The following is a 24250-nucleotide window of genomic DNA, read 5'->3' on the forward strand; positions in this document are numbered from 1 at the left end:
GATTTTAAACCGTATGTTAAAAGGAGGAAAGGCAGAGAGATTTGTAAAGAGAATTTTAGCTCTAAGGGTCTAGATAACTGAAGCCAATGACTGAACAAAAGGAGGATGATTGGACAAGGTTTGAACACTGAAGGGTCACAGAATTCTCTGAACATTATTGAGCTGATTTTTGAGACATGGAGGCACAAGATTAAATTGTTCCTTACATTTGTTCGAGTGCTTCTGATTTTCCCACCTAATCGCCCTTCCTATTATAGCCACGAAAGAGAATCTCACCTATTTTACAATGCCCTTGCCTAAAACACACGTCATAGAGACCCACAATATCCAGCTGTCATGACTTAAGTGGGAAGATTACATTGATAATCCAAAAGTCCCACTGTTCCACAAGCTGTCAAAAAAATGCTAAAGACTCGACTGAACCTCCAATATGACCAGTTCAGGTGACTTACTGCTATTGAGGATGAAAGAAATTGACACAAATTCTGTCATTAACAGAAAACAAATATGTATTGTAACAAAATGGTTTAAATTATACCCCTTTAAAAAATCCAAGTGTGCACACAGATTCACAATTAAGACAGAGTAAAGACAGCTGGTTTGACACAGATATTAACAGTGGAATAGTAACTGTAGATGGAAAACAAAATTCTGAAGACCAGAAATACAGGTGACAAAAGTGGGTTAAGTGGTCTCACACAGATGACTTTTTGACATCACGGCCACATTTGAATGTGTGGCATTGAGGAGCCCTAACAAATCTGGAGTCAACAGGAATCAGGGGAAAACTCTCTGCTGGTTTGAGTCATACCTGGTACAAAAAATGATGGTTGTGATTGTTAGAGGTCAGTCACCTCAACTCCAGGACATCTCTGCAATAATTCCTCAGGATAGTGTCCTGGGCCGACCACCTTCAACTGCTTCACCAACAGCCTTCATAAAAAGGTCAAAAATGGTGATGCTTGCACAAATGTTCAACACCTTTCACAAGGAACTGAAGTAGTCCATATCCAAATACAAGATGACATAGACACTATCCAGGCTTGGGTTGACAACTGATAAGTAACGCAAAGGTGGATACTACAATTTGCATCCCACAAGTGCCAGGCAATAGCCCTAACTATTGTCCTTTGACATTCAATGCATGAGAACCACCGAAGACACTGCTATTAAATTCCTAGAAGTTAACAACAATCAGAAACTGAGCTGGGACTAACCACATAAGTACTGTAGCTACAAGATCAGGTCAGAAGCTACTGGATAACTGCAATGACTAATTAACCTTCTGACTCCCCAAAGTCTTTACACCATCGACAAAGACACAAGTCAGGGGCGTGATGGAATATTCGCCACTTGCCTGAATGATTGCAACACCAACAAAACTCGAAGTTTGACACTGTTCAGGAGAAAACAGCTGGATAATAGTTTGTGGACGTGGTGCCACTCACTCCTTCCACCATCAACATTGTGCATCTAACTGCAAAACTCATTTTCTACTAACTTTCTTACTCATGATTATCAAAAAGATGGACAGGTACAGCAGATACATAAGAACACAAAAATATGAGAGATCCCCTCCAAGCCACTTACCATTACGACTTGGAAATAATGTCTCTGTTCCTGTTTTGCTGTTTGGTCAAAATCCTCAAATTCTCTCCTAGTGCTATTTGTCGGTGTATCTACAGCAGGTGTACAACAGTTTAAATCAGACAGGTCACCATCCCTCAAAGGCACCTGGGAAGAGGCAATAACTGCTGGCCCAGCTAGCAATGTCCACATCACATTAGCTTTAAGTTTTTTTAAAAAATCACTAGTAACAAACCCATCTGTAAAGTGATAACAGTTCTGCGTTTTGATAGTTGATCAGGTGGGCCTACGTCTCTTCTTGTTAGAACTCTTTTTTTTAAACTTGGTTCTTATCTTTTCATTCACACAGCAGAAGATGGAACGAAAGATATCTTCAATTTGCAAGCTCTAGATGTCTTGCGCCTCCAGACTCATTGCAAACTGTAACTCAACTAATCTGAGGTCCGTTGTCAGGCAGTCTTCCCTGAACTCCTAGCTCTTGGTGCAACTCAGTCTAAAGGTAACAAACTCACTGATTTAAAAAGCAACATTCTCTACAACACCTAAAAATGTGCACTACTTGATTTTACCAAGGTGAAAAATTCTCCAGATATTTTAGCTGCATAGCAGTGTCTGATATCCGTTCTATTGTCCAAAAACAAAAAACATGTAGTCCCTTACAGCCCACTGTTTTTGATGGCAAGCAGAGAGACTCCTATCCTGCCAATATTTTGCCAACTTTAAGACAACAGGTGAACAAATTCTCTGTTAGTGGAACCTTGAGAATGTAAACCGGCTATCACATTTGCTTTCATGGAAGTAATTGTATTTCAAAAGTAATTAACTTTTGTAGATTCCTTTGAAACTTTGAAGGCATGAAAGCGATCTTCCTAAACACAATTTTAATAATTGTCAAAACAAAAATGGTGTACCAATACCAATGCAAGGGGATGTGGGATAATGCAGTTAGCCATACCTGATGAAGGTCATTGCCAATCGCATATTCTTGGAAATAGCCAGGTGCTGCAGAGGATGCTCGAATTGCCTGCCATAGCTTATATTTACAGCCACCCATATAGCGTGATCGTACACTGGGAAGGTGATTGTAGTTCCTGAAGACGAATGCTTTCAGTGGTGTCCCTTTATTTACAATAGTACTTACAGCAGCCACCTGAAAATTAAAGCATTATAAACATTCAACTACACCATTCAAAAGATGAATACTTGTCCCCATTTTATAAGGAACCAGTGTAATAACTTCAGCAATAATTCTGATACATAATGCAGCTCTATTCAAATTGCTTTTACATCATATTCCACCAATAGATCTCCTTCAGCCTTCATATGCAAACTAAAAATTTTCAAACGTCACTTGTTAAAAAAATTCCTATGAACTTGATTTAAATATACAGTAGATTTAGAAAGTGCATTCTGCAATTTTACTTGGTTGAAATAAAATTGAAATGATTTGAGTTACGCAACACATGACTTAGCAACTTGTATTTGGCTGCTCCACTCCACCCATCCCAGTTTCCATCGCTTTCAGCACAAGCCTTATTTGGCCATGTGCCCTCTGCAGTCAGACAGGGAGCTCACTGTCATTACCATATGTCTGCTACTGTTCCTAGGTAATGCAAGGCACGTGCCCTGCTTTAACTCTTGCTTTTCTATAATGTAGTACACAACAAAAAGATAACTATTTGAAACTAGCATCTTCATAGACACCGCACAACAGTCGCCAGGCTGGAGTGTTCCCTCTCAGTCGGGGAACACTTCAGTGGTCAAGGACATTCAGCCTCTGATTTTCAGGAAAGCGTCATTCAAGGAATCTTTCGAGATACACAACAGCGCAGAATCACCAAGCAGAAACTGACAGCTAAGTTCTGTACTTATGAGGACCACCTCAACCATGATCTTAGGCTCATGTCACGCTACATGCAACCCCACCGTACTGTTGTTTGTAAAAGTCTTCCTTACCGTTTTGTTTTGACACCATTACCTTGATTACTTGTGATTTTTGTACAGTTTTTGAATACATTGACTTTGGTTTGACTCCAATACCGACTCATGTTATTCCAGCCATGTGGTTTGTCTCTAGCACCATCTTATTTTTGATTATTTGTAATTATCTCTGTCTTAATTAATTGGTTCATAGGTTATCCCTTCCCTTGTTATTTCAGATGTTGACACTTAACTCTCAGTCTGACACTCTTGATCACCTGCAAAGACTTGTTATTCAGCCTGTCAACACTAAACTCACTATTTGTAACTCTTAATTACCTAGAATTATTTTACCAGTATATCTCTGCCTATATATTCTGTGCCTGTGCCCCTTAATCTGACAAAGGAGCAGCTCTCTGAAAGCTTGTGATTTCTGTGATAAACCTGCTAGACTTTAACCTGATATTGTGTGAATTCTGACTTCACAGATTAAGGCATATAAACACATTCTGCTTACAAATCCTCAAAACACCCTTTGCACCAATAAGTTAAAGTTTTTTTGGAGAGATCTTCATTACAAGTATGTCCTGTGTTGTAGGTATAAACACATCAGACACCGCAACATGGAGGTGGCTCACCTCCACCTTCATACTTGGCTGACAAATGCTAGTCATGTCACAGATATTCACATCCCAAGGAACAGTAAGACATTTTTAAAAAACATTTGGAACAATATACAACATTATATCTTCCACACAGAATTTACACTGTACCAAGGCCAAATGTATTTCTGAGCACTGCAATTTTACAGCAACTTTTGTTTTTGCAAGTTTGTGAACTATGCAACATACTGACTTCAGAGTACTGTGCACAGTGAGCTGGGTTTCATCATGAGGTTTGGGATTCTAATTGCAGTGGAAAAATTAGGTTCTAACACAGCACTGGTCAGCAGCGAAAGCAGATCGGCCATTATGCCAGAAGGTGGCTGCTCACTGGTGCCAGGTGGGACACCACCTCTATACCACAAAATCCAATGTCTTAAATTTAAATTCCACTAACTGTGGTGGGATTTAATCTAGTGTCCCCCAAAAATTAGCTTGGGTTTCTGGATTACGAGCCCACTACCACTATGCCACCAGCTTCTGTAAAAAGGTGGAGGCTTCAACTCTGGAATGGTCCTAAAATAAACTGTTAGTCAACATCTGAAAGCAGTGATCAATTACATCTCAGAGACCAGTCAAAAGTGTATGATAAGCAAGTCCAAGTGTCAGAAAGAAATAACAAAGATGACAGATTTAACAGATTATTTTTCATGCAGAAATTTAATCAAAACAAGCGAAGTGAATCCTGAAACACAGCCAACCTTCAGAGGTTAGGTTAGCACTTTATAAAGCACTTACACTATTATAATTCTGATTATGCTAGGAAAACACAAATTGCTTTAGGGGGATAGGAGAAAGTGGCTCAGCAACCCCAAGTAGAGTTGCAATGACCTTTACAGCTTTAGTTCAATTAAGTCTTGTTGAGTACTGAAAGATACTTTGTTGTGCCAAAGGCTTTATATAAATGCCAGTTATTTCATTATAATCTAGAAGGAAGACCATGAAGCTTTACTGGAGGAATATAAAATATTAAATGGCAAATGCTGGTGAGGCAAACCCAGAACATTATTTCACATTCGGCAGGAAAGTTAAAACGAGGAGAGAAATTTAAATTTGTCAAAAAGTGCACTTAAACATATAGTTAAGGAACACATTAACTGAAAAATGCTAAATGTTGGAATAATGAACTAGTAAAGTAATGAAAGCAAAAATGTTAGACATGTTAATAATATTAGAACTTTAGCTTCATTTACAAATTGGGAATACAAAAAGTCTTCTTTAAGTTATCATGTGTCACAAGGTTTTTACTCAGATATATTTTATGTTCTTATTAGCAGACATACATATGAAATTTGTGACTTTAACAGAATAGCTGTTAGGGACAAACACATAGCTTGGTTTTTCCCTTTTCTAGCTTAGGAGCATCAAGGCCAATGCAACATAAATCCATCATGTAATTTAACAAGATAAACATATTGGCTGGAAATCATTCACACAACCTCTTTCCTTATATGGCACACATCTGAAACTTAAGTGCCAAGGTAACACTGTTAGGAGCCGCAGTGAGTTGTTGAGATGGAACAAGTTAAAAAGTGACTCAGACTGAGTAGGTGGGCAAACTATGGCAAATGGATTTCAGTGTGGGAAAACAGAGATACTTGCTATGGGAGAGTCATCAGGAATTGTGGACAAGCAAAAAAAATGAGGGACACTATAGGTTGGTGCAAAAAAAAAGGGACCGAACTTCAAAGCTCAACAGGTAACAGATGCTGGACTACTGTTTTTCATGTATTCTCCAGCTTCTATAGATTCTTTTTTCTGCTGACCTACATATTTTTTGTTTGTTGTTGCTTTGTAATAAGAAGCTGAATCAGATATTTCCAGGAATGCAAGAATCCTTTGCATTCTTATGCTCTGATCAACGTAATTTAAAATAATCTTCCTTTATCCATTATTAAATTTCAGAAAAATAATAAAACCGGGCTTATATATGTGCCAATTCTAAATAATAATCTATAATAGAATGATTTTACAACATTGCCTAACGCAAATGGATTTTAATCATAGACCATAAGAAAACCGATGTACTTAACAAATATAGTTCTCTTCATACTGTTACATTGTGGAACTATAAATTAGGGTCAGAAACAGAACTAGTAACACAGCAGTGCAACATTAATAAATAATCAAGAAACAGAAGACATAATATATTTGGATTTTCAGAGGTGTTTGATAAGGAAGCACACATTAGGCTAAGAACCACACAGTAGGCTACTTACACACCATGGGCTCTTTTCTTATTAAGATAATGTATTAGCACGGATAGAACATGAGCTAATAAAAGACAGATGGGAGGGGGGTATTTTCAGGATGATGAACTGTAACTACTGGAGTGCCACAGCAATCCATGCTGGGGGCAAATGATTATGGATAATCCAATATGGAGGACAGGAAAATAATGTGGCTGTAAGAGCTTTATTTTGAGGAATTTTCAGTCTTGGAGCTGATTTCCTTGAATTACTGTTTTATAAGCTGTTGCATTGCTTTGGAACTTTAAAAAAAAAATCAAAAAAATAAATGGCTGGTTTAAAAGAAGGAAGACAGATGAATAGCACTGACCACATGGGCAGTAATCCAAATGAAGAAAGAAACCTACACTTTGTCTGGCTAGACAATAACCTGCACAAACTTTGCTGTCTGTTTTCAAGTATCTCTGTACATTGGAGTTGGTTCTAAAGAAAAATAAATGAACAGTGAAATTCAGAGCTAACCTTGGAGATACCTGTGTTAGCTCACAGCAGGGAGCAACTGAGCGGCTTTTTAAAAGTGTAATCTTACTGGCTTTCTTTTGTAAATCCACAACAGTGAGTAGAGTGGGTTCTTTTTTAATTCCAGGCTGCTAGAGATTCTTGATTAAATACAAATACTCAGCTAGTCTGGAGCAATATGTGTAGAGCAGTAAGACTGTGCTAATTTCTGGGTCTGTTGATTGTTCAGGTGCAAAGATGGCCTTTAGTAAGAGTGATGCATTCTTCCTGTTGGATGTGGGAGATTAGGGAGAGTTTCCACGTTACTGATGATTATGTCTGCAGGAAGTATGTTTGGTTGAGAATCCTATCGGATCGCATGGATTGGTTGGAATGGCAGTTAAAGGCAATTAGGAATTTACAGGAGCTAGGGGATGTGATGGATGGATGCAGGGAGGGAGATAAACTGAAAATACAGTCAGGTAGATAAGTGACCTCAGGGAAAGGTAGGAGGGAGGCAGATAGTACAGGAGTCCCATGTGGCTATCCCCATCTCAAACTAGCATGCTGTTCTGGAAAACGCAGGGGGTGATAGACTCGCAAGGGAATGTAGCACTGACAGCCAGATTTCTGGTACTGGTACTGGCTCAAATGTAACAAGGGGTATGCCCAGGTTCCAAACAGTCAATTGTGATCGGAAACTCCCTAGTTAGAGATACAGACAGATGATCCTGCAGCTGACAGCAAGACATCGGAAAGGTGTGTTGCCTCCCTGGAGCTAGGACCAACGATATTTTGGATAGAGTGCAGAATATCTCAGAGTAGCAGGACCAGCCAGCGGTCATTTTACACAGTGGAACCAACAACATGGAAAATTGAGTCTCATGAACTTGATTGATTTTTTGGTGTAACAAAGAGAATTGAGGAGGGCAGAGCGGTGGTTGTGGTCTATATGGACTTCAATAAGGCATTCGACAATGTTCTTCATGGCACACTGATTAGCAACGTTAAATCACACAGAATAGAGGGAGAACTAGCTATTTGGATATAGAACTGGCTTGAAGGTAGAAGACAGAGAGTGGTGGTGGGATATTGCATTTCAGACTAGAGGCCAGTGACCAGTGGTGTGCAACAAGGATCGGTGCTGGATCCACTGCTTTTTGTCATTTATATAAACGATTTGGAGAAAGTCAGAATTGCAGATGCTGGAGATCAGAGTCGAGAGTGTGGTGCTGGAAAAGCACAGCAGGTCAGGTAGCATCTGAGGAACAGGAGAATCGAAGCTTCGGACATAAACCCTTCATCAGTGTTCCTGACGAAGGGCTTACGTCCGAAATGTTGATTTTCCTGCTTCTCGGATGCTGCCTTACTTGCTGTGCTGTTCCAGCACCACACTCTCGATATAAATGATTTGGATGTGAACATAAGTGGTATGATCAGTAAGTTTGCAGATGACATCAAAATTGGAGGTGTAGTGGACAGCGCAGGTGGTTGTCTCAGAGTACAACGAGATCTTGATCAGATGGGCCAATTGGCCAAGGAATGCCACATGGAGTTTAATTTAGATAAATGTGAGGTGCTGCATTTTGGAAAGTCAATCAGAGCAGGTATTATCCATTTAATGGTAAGGTTGTGGGCAGTGTTGCTGAACAAAGAGACCTTAGAGTGCAGGTTCATAGTACCTTGAAAGTGGAGTCACAGGTAGATGGGATAGTGAAGGTGTTTGGTATGCTTTCCTTTGTTGGTCAATGCATTGAGGATAGGATTTGGGAGGTCATACTGCACTATACAGGACATTGTTTAGGCCACTATTGGAATACTTTTTGCAATTTTGGTCTCCTAGGATGTTATGAAACTTGAAAGGGTTCAGAAAAGATTTACAAGGATGTTGCCAGGGTTGGAGGGCTTGAGCTATAGGGAGAGGCGGAGTAGACTGGGGCTGTTTTCCCTGGAGTGTTGGAGACTGTGGAAGGGCCTTATAGAGGTTTATAAAATCATAAGGGGCATGGTTAGGGTAAACAAATAAGGTCTTTTCCCTGGGACGGAGGAATCCAAAACTCAAGGACATAGATTTAAGGTTAGGGGATTAAGATTTAATAGGCACCTAAGGGGAAACCTTTTCCGCAGAGGAAGTGGAGTCGGCTGGTACAATTACAACATTTGAAAGGCATATGGATGGGTTTATGAATAGGCCGGGTTGAGGGATATGTACTAACATATGCTGGCAAATAGGACGAGATTAATTTTGGATATCTGGTCAGCATGGATGAGTTGATCTGAAAAGGTTCCTTCTATTCCTATATGTTACGGCCTTATGAAAGGAATGTTCCTATACTAATTTCCTGAATACATTAAGGGACCCATTTTGAAAGATATATGAAGAAAACTTTCTAAAATGGCACATTAAATGCACTTAAAATAACTTTCATCAATAAAGCCAACCTCAGCATAATAGATTTTTTCCCCCTTCGCATTATTTTATAAAATGTCTTTGATTACATTCACCCATTTATTTTCTACTGGTCAGCACTAATTGTAATTACATTAGCTAGAAAGGAAAAAGACCTATAAACCTATTTAATTTTAAATTTGGACTGTGTATTAAGGTAATCTCAATCGATGACTCTCATGACCTGAAAAACTTATCAAAAGGTTCTAATACATAAATTTTAGTTGGCAGCTTCACATTTTACAGCCTAATTGGTCAAAACAATTCTCTACCCTCACAAAAAAGGCCGAGAAATCTTCAAAAACAGCAAGAAAAACAAAACTTTAAGATAAATACCAATACTTAGGAGGTTACATGGTTCCACTTGTACACTGATCAATGTGGAAAATGTTTTTTTAAATACAAAACTATCAAACCTATCCTGAGGGACAGGAATCACATGTGTTTGGAACAGCAAGGACTGATTAAGGATAGTCAATATGGCTTTGTGCATGGGAAATCATGTCTCACAAACTTGATTGAGTCTTTTGAAGAAGGAAGAAAGAGGACTGATGAGGGCTGGGCGGTAGATGTGAGTTATATGGACTTCAGTAAGACGTTCAACAAGGTTCCCCATGGGAGACTGGTTAGCAAGGTTAGATCTCAAGCAATACAGGGAGAATGAGCCATTTGGACACAGAACTAGCTTGAAGGTAGAAGACAGAGGGTGGGTAGTGGAGGGTTGCTTTTCAGACTGGAGGCCTGTGACCAGTGGAGTGCCATAGGATCGGTGCAGTGTCCACTAATTTTTGTTATATATATATATATATGATTTGGATGGGAGTATAAGAGGTACAGTTAGTAAGTTTGCAGATGGCACCAAAATTGGAGGTGTAGTGGACAGCAAAGAAGGTTACCTCAGAATACAAATGGATCTTTATCAGATGGCTGAGAACTGGCAGATGGAGTTTAATTTAGATAAATGTGAGGTGCTGCATTTTGGAAAGGCAAATCTTAGCAGGACTTATACCCTTAATGGTAAGGTCCTAGGGAGTGTTGCTGAACAAAGAGTGCAGGTTCATAGTTCCTTGAAAGCAGAGTCACAGGCAGACAGGATAGTGAAGGCAGTGTTTGGTATGCTTTCCTTTATTGGTCAGAGTGTAGAGTACAGGAGTTTGAGGTCATGTTGCGGCTGTACAGGTCATTGGTTAGGCCACTGTTGGAATATTGCATGCAATTCCGGTCTCCTTCCTATCAGAAGGATGCTGCGAAATTTGAAAGGATTCAGAAAAGATTTACAAGGGTGTTGCCAGGGTTGGAGGGTTTGGGCTCTCGGGAGAGGCTGAACACGCTGGGGTTGTTTTTCCCTGGAGCATCGAAGGCTGAGAGGTGACCTCAGAGGTTTATAAAATCATGAGGGGCATGGATAGGATAAATAGAAAAAGGTATTTTCCCTGGGTTGGGGGGAGGGAGGGGGGAAAGAAAGAGTGGTTAGCACTACTGCCTAACAGCGCCAGAGACCCGGGTTCAATTCCCGCCTCAAGAAACTGTGTGGAGTTTACACATTCTCCCAGTGTTTGGGTGGGTTTCCTTCGGGTGCTCTGGTTTCCTCCCGCAGTCCAAAAAATGTGCAGGTTGGGTGGGTTGCTCTTCAGAGGGTCGGTGTGGACTTGGTTGGGCCGAAGGGCCTATTTCCACACTGTAAGTAATCTAATCTAAACTAGAGGGCATAGGTTTAAGGTGAGAGGGAAACGATACAAAAGGGATCTAAGAGGCAACTTTTTCATGCAGAGAGAGTGGTGTATGTATGGAATAAGCTGCCAGAGGAAGAAGTAGTGGAGGAGGCAGGTACAATTACAGCATTTAATAGGCATCTGAGTGGGTATATGAATAGGTAGGGTTTAGAGGGATATGGGCCAAGTGCTGGCAAATGGGACTAGATTAGATTAGGACATCCAGTCGGCTTGGATGAGTTGGACCGAAGGGTCTGTTTCTGTGGTGACTCAAATCTCTATAATCCTACTACAATCAGTCCTGCCCAACACCCATTTACAAAACATTTCATTGCTGGCCTCTGGACTTCCTAGTAAGTATAATGCTTAGTGTGATCTGGTTCTGAATTAAATGTTCCAGGGAGCTTCCAATGCCTATGCAGTATTAGTAATTTCAGCAGAGCAACCTTGAATGCCTCCTGGTTCAAGAGGGAAGATTGTCTGTATTACTGACCATAAATCGTCAAATTCTCACAGTCCATGAAGTAAACGAAAGTAGAAATTCGGTCAAGTCAGTGGAATTATCAAGCTGTGGTCACGAGGATTTCTACTCTGCTCGAGCAATAATCTCTGCATTTACTCTGTGATAAAATGGAATAGTGTTTTCCAGCTGCCTTTAACATCAAATCTATGCTTGCCCTCTTATGCTTTGATTAATGCAAACCATTCTGTGATGCCAATTGCCAAGACCAATTGACAAGTTTACAACTGCAATGTTTCCTCTGCATTATACCTATGCAAAAATTTCAAACAAGAACCTGCCCTCAGTGGAAGCCATATACTTTTATGCAGATGGTTTCCACTTGCCATCTTTCTTCTCAAACCTTCCATATGATCCACATGAAGACATTTTTATTTAAATCTCACTGCAAGGACACAAACCTGAAAAACACAACATGAAACCAATGACGTACTATCAATCATTGCACATGTGTGCATTTGTACATGATAAAGATGGCAGCACTTTGGTGGTCCAATTCAGCGTTCTTTTAAAGAACTGGGATGCTGGAAAATTTCAGCAAGTTATATGAACAGGAATGTATTTGACAGCTTCTCAGCAAAATTAAAAATATTTCCAGTTGATTACAGTTTCACCTCATCTACATTCAACTCACTGAGTCATCAGTGAAACTGGCTCAAAGTGAGAAATTATTACATACAATTGCTGTTCATACTCTATTCGTTGCGAGATGTCAAGTCATTCAGAATGGGCACGTGACTAGAATACTAGCAAATTCAAGTTATTTGATGCAATGCAAGTTCAGCCAAACAATCCCTATAAGTTTTGATTATATTGCTATGAACGTTCAGAACTTGATAATTTTAAAAATGTCATTTTGAAAGCACTATGTTTTTGCCACACTACAAAGGCTTTCTTAACGAAGGGAAAACGGATTCAACAGATATTACGTCAACCCTACTATCCTCAGAACCAGACATTTCAAACTTGAAACTCCAGACTCTGATTTCTCAGAGTTTAGTTGCACAAAAGGTATCCCATTTTGATGAGCATTATCAATCCCCATGAAATATCCTTTTCCGCTTTGCCTGTTATACCATCACAATAAGTACATGGTTACAGTAGGCCATCAGGCTTCTAACTTAGTATAATCAGGCCAATTAGATTACTTACTTAGATTAGGTTACTTACAGTGTGGAAACAGGCCCTTCGGCCCAACAAGTCCACACCGACCCTCTGAAGAGCAACACACCCAGACCCATTTCCCTACGTTTACCCCTTCACCTCACACTTTTAGCATGGCCAATTCACCTGACCTGCACATTTTTGGACTGTGGGAGGAAACCGGAGCACCCGGAGGAAACCCACGCAGACACGGGGAGAATGTGCAAACTCCACACAGACAGTTGCCTGAGACGGGAATTGAACACAGGTCTCTGGCGCTGCGAGGCAGCAGTGCTAACCACTGAGCCACTGTGCCGCCCAGTTGACATTAATAGCTTCAAAGTGGATAATCTCACATTTACCATAGTTTTGCTCATTCATTTAATCTACCAATAATGGTTTGTCATTACATTTCTATCTACACTGTTTGCAACACTGCCTGTCTTGGACGTACTTGGATATGTGCCAAGATAGCATCAGAACTTGCAAAGCTGGTGTGGTCAAGGTTTGGGTATTTGAAGTGGATGATGAGAGCTGACTTGAAGGACAGGAAAAATGAAACATTATCAGGAAGCAGAGAACTATTAACAATGTTAAATTACTTGTCAGCCAGGAAGAAAAGTGGGCAGCTTATTGAGAATAGGGTTGAAAGAGTAGGATGAACTTCTAGACATGGAAAAAATATATGTAGAAACAAAGAGAAAGGAACTAGATAAAGATGCAAGTTTGGGTAGAAACAGAATAGAGTGTTTGGTCTGACTGGTGAGGGGTAAAAAGGAAGTGGTACAGCTGATAAGATGAGCTTAAGTTTGGAAGCAAGTGGTCCATGAGTTTCTTGGAGGTAAAACTGAGAGAAAGAAGATAAAGGTATTTAAGAGTAGAATTTGCAGAAGAGGCCAAGGGTTACCTTTTGCCTTTAATTCAAAAGTGCAGAGGTTTTGCTAAAACTTACAAGGCATGAATCAGACCACAGCTGGAATACTGTGAACAGTTTTAGGCCACTGATCAAAAACAGTGTATATTGGCATTAGATGCAGTCCAGAGAAGGTTCTGGATGATCCTGATGAATCTGCATCAACCTTCAAGTAGTAACTGACAGTTTGGATTGTGGATTCCAGATTCCATACTTTGCATGGAAAGTAGTATTTAAATATTACATTAATATCAATGGTACTGTCCCAGAAGAGCACTTACCTCCACAAAATAATAATCATAAAAGTTTAAATTTCAAAACCCTTATTATACAAAGCAAGTAAAAAGGGATTAAAAATGAAACATGAATCTTTAAACACTAATCCTCAACTCTTTAGTCATCCCCCTTTTCCAACCATCCCAAAAATTGAATTAATCAGCCCTGCTCTTGTACCCCTCAGTTAGGACCTCATCCTCTCTGCTTGAACATCGTCATATCAATTCTTCCACATTACAATTTTCATCTAAAGAACTATAGCAAGTATTTAAGCAAGAAAAAAAAAAGACGCTTATTGTTGCTTATATAAATACCTGGATTAACCTTACAAATGTAAGCTTAGTCCTTTTTACAAATTGTGCATTCAGTGTATATTCCTGCTTACTTTCACCTGTCATTGATTTGAAAATGAGCTGTCATTCCATAATTCCACAGTTGCTTCCAAGTTTCTATTATCACAGCCAATTTTCTACCTTAATTTTGGTTAATACTACCCTGAGTAGAATTTTACTTCAGTACAATTGGTGATCAATTTTGCTGGAGAAAATAATCACTGCTGAGGGAAAAAAAAAATTATACTTCAATCTTGTACGGATCAGATTCAGGGCCAAAAGGACTACAAGTGTATTTTTTTTAAATTGAAAAATTGATGGTAATGATTACAAAAGGAGGTAATATATTAAGTCAATACAACAAACACATTATATTATAAACTTTTGTAATAGCAAAGGATAACTCACCTTAGGACTTTTAGGGTTCCTTGCAGTTTGAATTAAAAGTTCTTCACCCATTCTCTCTCTGTAATTAAGAATGTTATTAACCAGCGTTGTAAAAGATTTCAAATGTAATTTAGACCAATAAAACATAATTGTGAGAACTTGAATCATTGATAGTTGCTGCGGGGTTGGTGTGTGTGTGTGTGTGTGTGTGTGTGTGTGTGTGTGTGTGTGTTCTCGTTCAACTTCCTATCACTCACATGATGAGTTTGTTAATTGAGAACTTGCCTGTAAGTGGGGTTGGAATAATACCATTATCATGTAACAACTAAAAGTAGTCTACTTCGACAAATAGTGGCCTTTGTTTGAAAGCAGTGCAGGTCAATGAGTTTCTTAATTTTATTACTTCATTCTTTAGAATGCTGATTGTATTAACAAACAATATTTTTGAATTTAGCTTTAAGATTAATAATATTTACCATTCAGAGTACAAAAGATTTTAAACATGCTCAAGAAAGTTACTAATTTTCATTTTGAAGGCTTTCACACAGTGCACATTTTCTAAAGTCAGCAACATATACTGGGCCTTGTTCAGAACGTTGAAAAAAAAATGAAATTCACACAACATCAGGTGATAGTCTGACAGGTTTCTTTGCAAGTACAAGCATTCGGAACACTGCTCCTTCATCAGGTAGCTAGTGGAGCAGGATCATAGGACACAGAATTTATAGTAAAGAATCAATGTGTCATACAATTGATGCCATGTATTGAACAAACCTAGATTGCTGTTGTCTTTAAAATCACTTAATGTGATTATGGTTGCAGGTTTCAATTCATTCATATGTGAATGCCAGAACTACTTCCAAGTCACATTCCTGAGATAACTTAAGGTTTTATACAAAAAAGGTGACATCTCAGCTCAGAAATGCATGAAAGGTGCGAGGTTAGAGAGTCAGTCTGTATCCCAACATTGAATCAGACTGGTTCAACGTCCAAAGTAGGAATTAATAAAAGGTCACGTGGACTTACTGTCTACAGATTATATGCTTTTTGAACAAAACAGAATGTCACTGAAAATGGAAATTCACCCCACAGACACGTGTGTGTGTGTGTGTGTGTGTGTGTGTGTGTGTGAGAGAGTCTGAGAGAGAGTTCTCTCTGACACACACACACACACCTTCCCACAGTCATATGCTCTGTCACACTCCAGCGCACACTCAATTACTTACACACACACACACATCCCCACTCTCCAACACACAAATATAAGTCCAAGGGGTGAATTTGCATTTGCAGGTACATTTATTTTGTTGAAAAAGCACACAATATGCAAGCAGTCATTCCATGTGACTCTTCTTCAATTCCTACTTTAGGAATAGAACCAGTCTAACTCAAGGTTGGGATACAGACAGACTCTAACCTCACACCTTTAATGCATTTCTGAGCTGAGATGTCACTTTTTTAAAAATAAAACCTTAAGTTATCTCAGGAATGTGACTTGGAAGTAGTTCTGGAATCCTTGTATTAATGAATTGAAACCTGCAACCATAAATCACTTTCTAAGTGATTAAAGACTTAACAGCATTCTAGGTTTGTTTAATACATTGCATCAGTTATTTGACATTGATCTTTTACTCTAAATTCTATGTCCTATGATCCTGCTCCACTAGCTACCTGATGAAGGAGCTCCGAAAGCTAGTACTTCCAAATAAACCCCAGTCCAACACCGGCACCTCCATACTATGGAAAAAAAAACAGGAAATTTTTGATGGCATATTTTGCCTAAAATTCTTGGAAGTCCCTTGCACCTAAAAAAGTATCCACAAATTTCCAGACCAGTAGTTCAATTCTTAAAGTGAAACCCCAATGGCATTTTCATACATGAAAACTTTATAGCTTCACCAATCATTCGATTTTCTTGTGTTGGTAATGCACAAGAACTTGGGAATTTGGGGAAAAGGGAGAGATTGCTGCACTCTAAGTGCCAGCTTATTCCTTCATTCCAAAACTTGCTAAAGGAGATCAGCTCAGGGTAATTATGACAGTTGGAAGCTACAACTTGAACATTGAAAAGGCAATATCAGAATTTTCTTGACCTGCACTTTTCCATGACCTACTGCATGGCTTTGCAACACTGATCAACTGGAGGATTTTTTAAATGTAAAAAAATTAGGCAATAGCAATATCCTTAAAAAACGTTCCCTGTAAATAACTACTCTGCATGGACATTTTAGACAATTGTTAAGGTGAAGGGACAAAGCTCTTGCATTCTAGCCCAAAACATGATGTTGCAAGTCTGGTATGTTTAAATGTCGTGGTAGGATTCTAATCAGGATCTTGTAAAGGACAACCTGACGATCCATTCCAAATCATCTGCGATGGCCATTTTGGTCTGTGCCTGATGCAAAAAAAAAATTAGGTAGCGTTTCTCATTCAACTGCCAAAATATGCTTCAAAATATGTAGCTGGATGCATTTATATTTGGAATGCACACACCATTTCCTCACTGAAAGCTTCTGGACCCCATGGGTCCAGTTTTATCCCACTGCAAACCCATTAACTTACAGGAAGTACAATTGGGCCATCAATGCCCTTTTGAAACTGGCTATCAGCAGTGATTGAACTGCTGGAATAAATTTCTTCTTGTGAACGATGATGCATCCAATGCATGGTGTCCTTCACTATATCACTTTCACTGTGGTATTGAAGTCATTTGTCCAGTGGTCCGCAACACAGGTTTCTTTAAAAATAAATCAAGTGAGGCAGGGTTGAAGGCTTTAGGTTTAAGTTAGCTAGCTGCAAGGTTTAAGTTTTCTGGCTTCAATATAATTGCAACAATGGTGTGTTGGGCAGTACAATTCAAACTGTCATCAAAATCATCATACAAAAGCTCTTCATGAACATTGCTGGAAATAAGATACTCCAAGTTACCAATTTTGATACAAATGTATTGATGTTAAAAGCTAACACTGGACAATAAGCGATCAGCCTGTTTCACCAGGACAGGTCATTTTATTTATATTTACATTTTAGCAATATTTATCCAAACAGTGTAGTTTCAGCCTGGTCTGTCCTTACCATAACTTCATAATTGTAATATGACAAACTAGCAGAAAATCAGCCTACTTTTGAACCACGTTTCTTTCAATGAACTGGCACATGTACTAACACTGGGACATCCCAAAATGCCTGTGCTAATCACAAGTAACGACCAAATCTTCTGAATTTAGGACAGTTTATAATAAGCATCAAAGAAATCTAAAAACAAACTTACTTCAGTATTTTTTCCCAAGGCTCACTTTCATAAAAGGCATGGCTCCAGCCCATTTTCATTGTTCCAACAATTACATTCTGCTTGAATACATCAGTTCCCAGTTTCCGGTACATTTCCTCACAATCATCCAGTGCAATTTGAAAAAATCCCAACATGAATGCCAGTATAGCACCTGGAATAATAACTTTTAAATCAATATAAGTCCATTTACATGACAAAAATTACCTGACTCTACAGACAGGTGTTAACCTACCCACCAAATTAAAGTTGGGCTTTTATCGAATTGTACAACAGTGCAATAACTGGTGGTGGAAGCAATCTGAGTAATCAGGATTAGCACAAGTTCTACATTAGCTTGAGTGCTATGCTTATCACAATGTGCTGGCATCAAGATGCTAAATGAGCTCATTGATAATTTGGCACTCACTATGAGAGTGAAGAAGTACTCTTGCTAAGAATTGGATGAAATAGTTGCTTGCCAATTGTAGGTCAGGTAACACAAGATCCACAGCTGCGCACGTGTTACGACACGGGGTAAACCCTCCTGCTTAATTTTAAACCAGCAACACAAAAGGTTTATCCCATGCAGTAATCTGTAAAAATTCAACTGGCCAAGAACTAAGTAAAAATTAACAACTTTATTTCTTATAAGTTTAACAGAGAGTAATTAACAACTACTTACAATTCCTTTCTCTAACTTATTTATTTTTTTACCTTCCCTTCTAGAACACCAGTCCAATAAAACTCCCCATTAAGATTTACAGAAAAATCCAAATTTTAAAACCAGCCAGCGGTTGAATCTTCTCTTTACCTTCGTCTGTAGATTGGCTTTCCAGGTCATTATTGAGGCTTTTCTCTGGACAAACTCCTTCTCTAGACAAGTACCTCTCAGAGTTCTGACTAGCAGTCTACAACTGTTGGTCTGGTGGCAGCTCTCCTCCCAACTGTTCAATTTTCCCTGGTCTTACACCCTAAAGCATCAGATTGTGCATTGGCTTTTAAGATTGTCAATATACTCAATTCACACTTGATAGGAATTTGGTACTTTTTGGGGGTATAATTTAAACTAACTGGCCAAATTCAAATCTGTTTAGACATTTCCGGGCAACTAGCTACTCCAGTAGCTGGAACACATGTTACATTGTATTTTATTCGGAACACTTGATGCTGTCACTGCTAGCTTTTACTCTCTTAAAGGTACAGTACACCCACATCTTCATAACACATACACATAACACCTGAGGGCATCCAAAAGCAAGGGCCCATAAAGGGCAGTGAGAAAATGACGAGATAATCTGGTTGAACAATGTTGCTCGGGGGATGACTTTTGACTAGAATACTAGACAGTACCTTCTGCACTTATTTAAATCATGGAACCTGCCCTTTTATTGATCATGACTAAAGATGACACATTTGACATTGAACTGTCAGCCTAAATAATGTACTCTGGTCTCTGGAGTCAGACTTAAACTCAGAATCTTTGCTTTAGAGATAAGCACGCTGTCACTGATCCAGCACGGTCAACATTGTATTAGTAGAACGTGGCACTAATGACACTGGCTGAAGTTTGTGAATTGGATAATTGATTGATGAAAATTTACTTGGAATTTCAACAGAAGTTCTTCATGCAATCCTAAGAGGACACTTAAACTTATTGAGCATTTGACAAAAAATAGAAACCTGCAATAACAGAAAGTTTCTTGTAATGGGAATGTGAACTAGTCCATTGTGAATGATCACATTTTTACATGTTTAATGATGCTAAGCTCTACGGTAGACATCGAGGATGAAGCAAAATAGTACATTCTGACTCTTGATTGAGCCAATTATGTGGAAAGCTTGAGATACTTCAGACCATTTCATTGCACAATATTAACTAGTGCATTTGGGGGGAAAATAGCTGTGGATTCATGTTAAACTAAGAAGTCCTATTCTGAGGAGACACTTCTCTTTTATGTGACATGAATTTGGCCTAAGCAGAAGGGCAGAAGGACTGCCTTTAAATCTGTAGAAGGATTCAACCTCAAAATGGTTTTCAGCAGTGTCAACTGATTTGCCAGAACACCTGGTTGATATTCTTAAACTAATTGCAATATTAAAAGAAAGCCTGCATAATTTCTGGAGACAAAAATAAGTATACAGAAACGACAGAAGCAGGAAAACATCTAGTCAGCATGGTGTAGTTATTTCATGAGACAAATCTGGAACACAGAGCTGGTCTTAAACTCATCTGTAAAACTTCACCATTGTATCTGATAAATAGCATCCTTATTTGGATGAGTCTGAGCCCAAGCTTGGAGCATGGAAAACAGATTGGAAAGGATTCAAACACTTATCAGAGAGCCTGCATACTGAAAGAAATAAAGTCATCAAAAGACTTCCACAACAAAATTAATCTTGTTTGGAACATGAATAAGGATAGATGTGATCTAGTTTTCAAAGTAATGCCAGACTCTAAGTTGAAATCAACATTATTTAAGTTGTATTATGCTTGATGAGCATAGGATGAAATTCACTTTGTTACAGAACAGGATAAACTTACTTTGACAAAAAAAAAAATTCCCTCAACTCAACCCAACCCTCAATGATGGATTTGTGAAAAAGATTCTTAGAAATGACAGCTGATGTTGAATCGATTAATATATTTAAAATGGAGTTGAACTAGTAATCATTGGTGAACCAGTGAGGGAATGGCAATTTGTGGGGAATGATAGAGATACTGACAGTCCTGCGTGATTTTTAAATAAACAGAGGAGATAAATGAATAAAATGAATTTCTCTAAATTAACATATACACTGTTGCTCTGAGTAATATTATTATTAAAGAATAATCATTCACAAGTTTATTGTGAGCAGACTCGATAAGCTAAAGCATCCTTTGCTGTCACAGACTTCTTCCCCAGTTATCACTGTAGAAAACAGACCTGTAAACTTGTACTAAAGTATGATTTTTAAAAATTTGAATAAAAAATTACATTATACCCCACAACTAACTGCAAGTATAACTACTACAGGGCGGAGGGCAAATATTCGTTTCATTTATGAACTTTTACATTCCAAAGATCCTAACTGAAGGTTTATCTAGTTTGACAGGCATCAAAATCTTTGGTAATAAAAGATCATTTTCCATAGAGTGTACATCTATCTTCTCTTATGCTTCATTTTACTCAAATAGGGTCTAGAATCATTGCTGCAATTCTACTGCATTAGACCAGTTGGGCATGAATTGTTAACAACCAGTGCCCTCTAGTGTTTATGAAAATCAACTGGTGCACGTATGGTAGAATATAGTTTGCAGATTACCAAACAATTGCAACATGCACTTTTCAGCACCTTTGCATATTAACATGTTCCAAGATACTTCACAGGGACAATATCAAACAAAATATCAAACAAGTTGAACATAGTAGGCAATGAACTAAGTCAAAGAAGAAGTTTTAAAGAATGTCTTCAAAGAGGAAAACGTAGTGAAGAACTAGAGTGAATTTCAGAGCGTAGGGCTTGGCTTCCAGCAGCAGAGCAATTAAAATCAGGGAAATCAGGAAATCAGAATTAAATGACAGCAGAGATCGTAAAACATTGTTGAAAGAGATTACAGAAATAGGGAACAATAAGCTCATGAAGGGCTTGCAAAATTTTTCATTCTTAATTTCAAGTAAAGCACTTCTTGACCAGATAATACGTAATCGGCCAATCTCATTTATTGAGCAAAATGTGTAATGGGTGAACAGGATTGGGTGAGAGTTGAAATTTTCATGCAAAAGCATTGAATTATTTGTAAATAGTTACATTATTTCAAGGGAGACTTATTGGTGAAATATAGTTATCGGCTAGAATTTGCAAGAGATGTAACAACTTGCTGTAAAATCAACCAGCACCAATCAGATTCATTAAGCATTTTCATCCCACGATTCATCTTTTGCAGCATTAACCTCAATTTCTTGAAAGAAGGAATATTCTTCCCTTAAATGGAAAGGGGGGGGGGGCAACACCTTGTTTATTTAAACATTTTGCCAAGATCCATCTCCTATACAACTACATACTAGCTCAGAGCTGAATTACATTTATAGTTTCCACTGCTGTAATAACTTGGAAGATTAGTTAATGCCCCAAATACAAGTTTAAGTGTTAAAAATCACACAATACCAGGTTATAGTCCAACAGGTTTATTTGGAAGCACTAGCTCTCAGAGCACTGTTTCTTCATCAGGTGATTGTGATGCAGAACCATAAAACACAGAATTTATAGCAAAAGATTACAATCTCACACATCTGAAACGATATATTGAATAAACCGATTGTACTAAGTCTTTCATCTTTTAGAAAGAATTTGCTGGTTTCAGTTCATTAATATATAAATCCAATAACTTCTTTTAAAACTTTTATATTTGCAAATACATTCTATTGTGTTCACAAAATGCAGAACCTGCAGACTATGTAATCTATGTAATATTTTGTAAATTCCACTTTGGAAATAGAATCAGTTTGACTCAAGTTTGGGATACAGAGAGGCTCTAGCCTCACACCTTTAAGGCATTGTCATCTTTTGTTATAAAACATTAAGTTATCATGAGAATGTGACTTAAAAGAAATTCTGGGATTTACATATTAAAGAACTGAAACCAGCAAACCCATTCTAAAAGATGAACGACTTACCAATCTAGGTTTGTTCAATATATCATTTCAGCTGCAGGAGATGTAATCCTTTGCTATAAATTCTGTGTCTTATAGTTCTGCATCACAACCACCTGATGAAGAAGCAGTGCTTTAAAAGCTAGTGCTTCCAAATAAACCTGTTGGACCATAACCTGGTATTGTGATTTTTAACTTTGTCCACCTCAGTTCAACACTGGCTCCTCCACATCAAGTTGAACTGTGACACACACAGGTTAGTGGTCTGGCAAGATCAATTTCTCATCTCAGAGACTTGACTCTACAGCAGTGTCACCAATTATTGCAGGCGACAGATCCCCACAGTTGAGCTCCTGGTAAGATTTTTAGGCTAAATTAGAGGCTGGCAGAAAACTTCCCTCGCAAGCAGAGCAGGTTATCCAGAAAATCAGTACAATGATTTGAAGGGAATAGAACTGAAACAGACTCAGGGGGGCTGAATGGCTCTTGTTTCAACTGAAGCCTGTTTAGAGTCTTCCATCCATGGAAAGAAGTGGCAGAAAGCTGCAGCACAGAAGGATTTGGGGGTCCTTGCACATGAACCACAAAGAACTAGTACTGACATTCAGCAGGAAATAGGGAAGGTAAATAGAATGTTGGCCTTTATTTCAAGCTAAAACAAGGCACTAATCAGGTCACAACTGGAAAATTGTGACCAGTTTTGGTCTCCTTATCTAAGGATAGATATACTGGCATTGGAGGCAGTCCAGAAAAAGGTTCACTGGGCTAATACTGGGTATGGAGAGATTTTATTATATGGTTGTGTTGGTTGGGCTTGCACTCATTCAAGTTTAGAAGAATAAGGAAACTTTATTGGAATATATAAATTCTGGGGGGGCTTAACACAGTAGATGTGGAGAGATCTTAAAAATGTGTTGCTGGAAAAGCGCAGCAGGTCAGGCAGCATCAAAAGAGAAGGAGAATCGACGTTTCGGGCATAAGAAACGTCGATCCCCCTGCTCCTGGGATGCTGCCTGACCTGTTGCGCTTTTCCAGCAACACATTTTTAAGCTCTGATCCCCAGCAGTTGCAGTCCTCACTCTCCTAGATGTGGAGAGATCGTTTGCTTTTGCGGAGAAAACCTAGGACCAGAGGGCATAATCTCACAGTAAAGACTTGCCCATTTTAAGACAAAGATGAGGTGTATTATTTTTTTTCTATCAGTGGGTCATAAGGCTATAGAATTCTTTGTCGCAAAGAGTATCAAGATTAGATTGTTAAGTACATTCAAAGTCTAATTTAGTTGATAATCAGAGAATCGAGAGTTATGGGGAAAAGGCAGATAGAGTCAAAGTGAAGAGAATGGTAAGATTACCATGATCTCATCAAATGGCAAAGTGGACTCAATAGACCAAATGATCTACTTCTGTTTCTTTGTCTTATGGTCACACAGCACCTACCTGTGCTAACCCCACAGATGTAGTCAAAGAGTTGATAGACTTGTTTTCCTGTCAGTTCTTCAAGTTTACGAAGGGTCTGAAGAGCAACCAGTCCCCTATAACAAATAAAACACTTCTCTCATTATCTGTGCGAGGTATTTCTATTTGTAAGTTCATGCCTTTTCTGTAAACGCTAGAAATATCTAAACTGGATGGTGCAACAAACGCTATTGTTGCAAACAAAATGTTCCATTCTACTCGCTGCACCATAACCATTACTTTCTAATGCTCACAATGCAAATAACGGACACATTTCTAAAGTTGCCTGCTGCAACAGCAGAA

The 24250-nt window shown here is 38.6% G+C and overlaps 1 protein-coding gene across 3 annotated transcripts in view; it reads right to left on the minus strand.

Annotated features, from left to right (window-relative positions):
* Nucleotides 1–24250, minus strand: part of pnpla8 (patatin-like phospholipase domain containing 8) — a 74573-nt gene that overhangs the window by 26772 nt on the left and 23551 nt on the right. For 2 of the 3 annotated variants that reach the window (XM_043709010.2, XM_087997484.1), the window contains exons 5-8: nt 23930–24024; nt 17860–18031; nt 14610–14667; nt 2543–2737 (exon numbers count right to left, since the gene is read on the minus strand). In XM_043709010.2, coding sequence (XP_043564945.2) covers nt 2543–2737; nt 14610–14667; nt 17860–18031; nt 23930–24024 — 520 coding nt within the window. The remainder of the gene's footprint in view (nt 1–2542; nt 2738–14609; nt 14668–17859; nt 18032–23929; nt 24025–24250) is intronic. The other variant, XM_087997485.1, reaches the window with a different exon arrangement.

This window comes from Chiloscyllium plagiosum, unplaced genomic scaffold (assembly GCF_037043375.1).
Source record: "Chiloscyllium plagiosum isolate Xiang-an unplaced genomic scaffold, Cpla_swu_hap1 HiC_scaffold_19, whole genome shotgun sequence".
NCBI lineage: Eukaryota > Metazoa > Chordata > Chondrichthyes > Orectolobiformes > Hemiscylliidae > Chiloscyllium > Chiloscyllium plagiosum.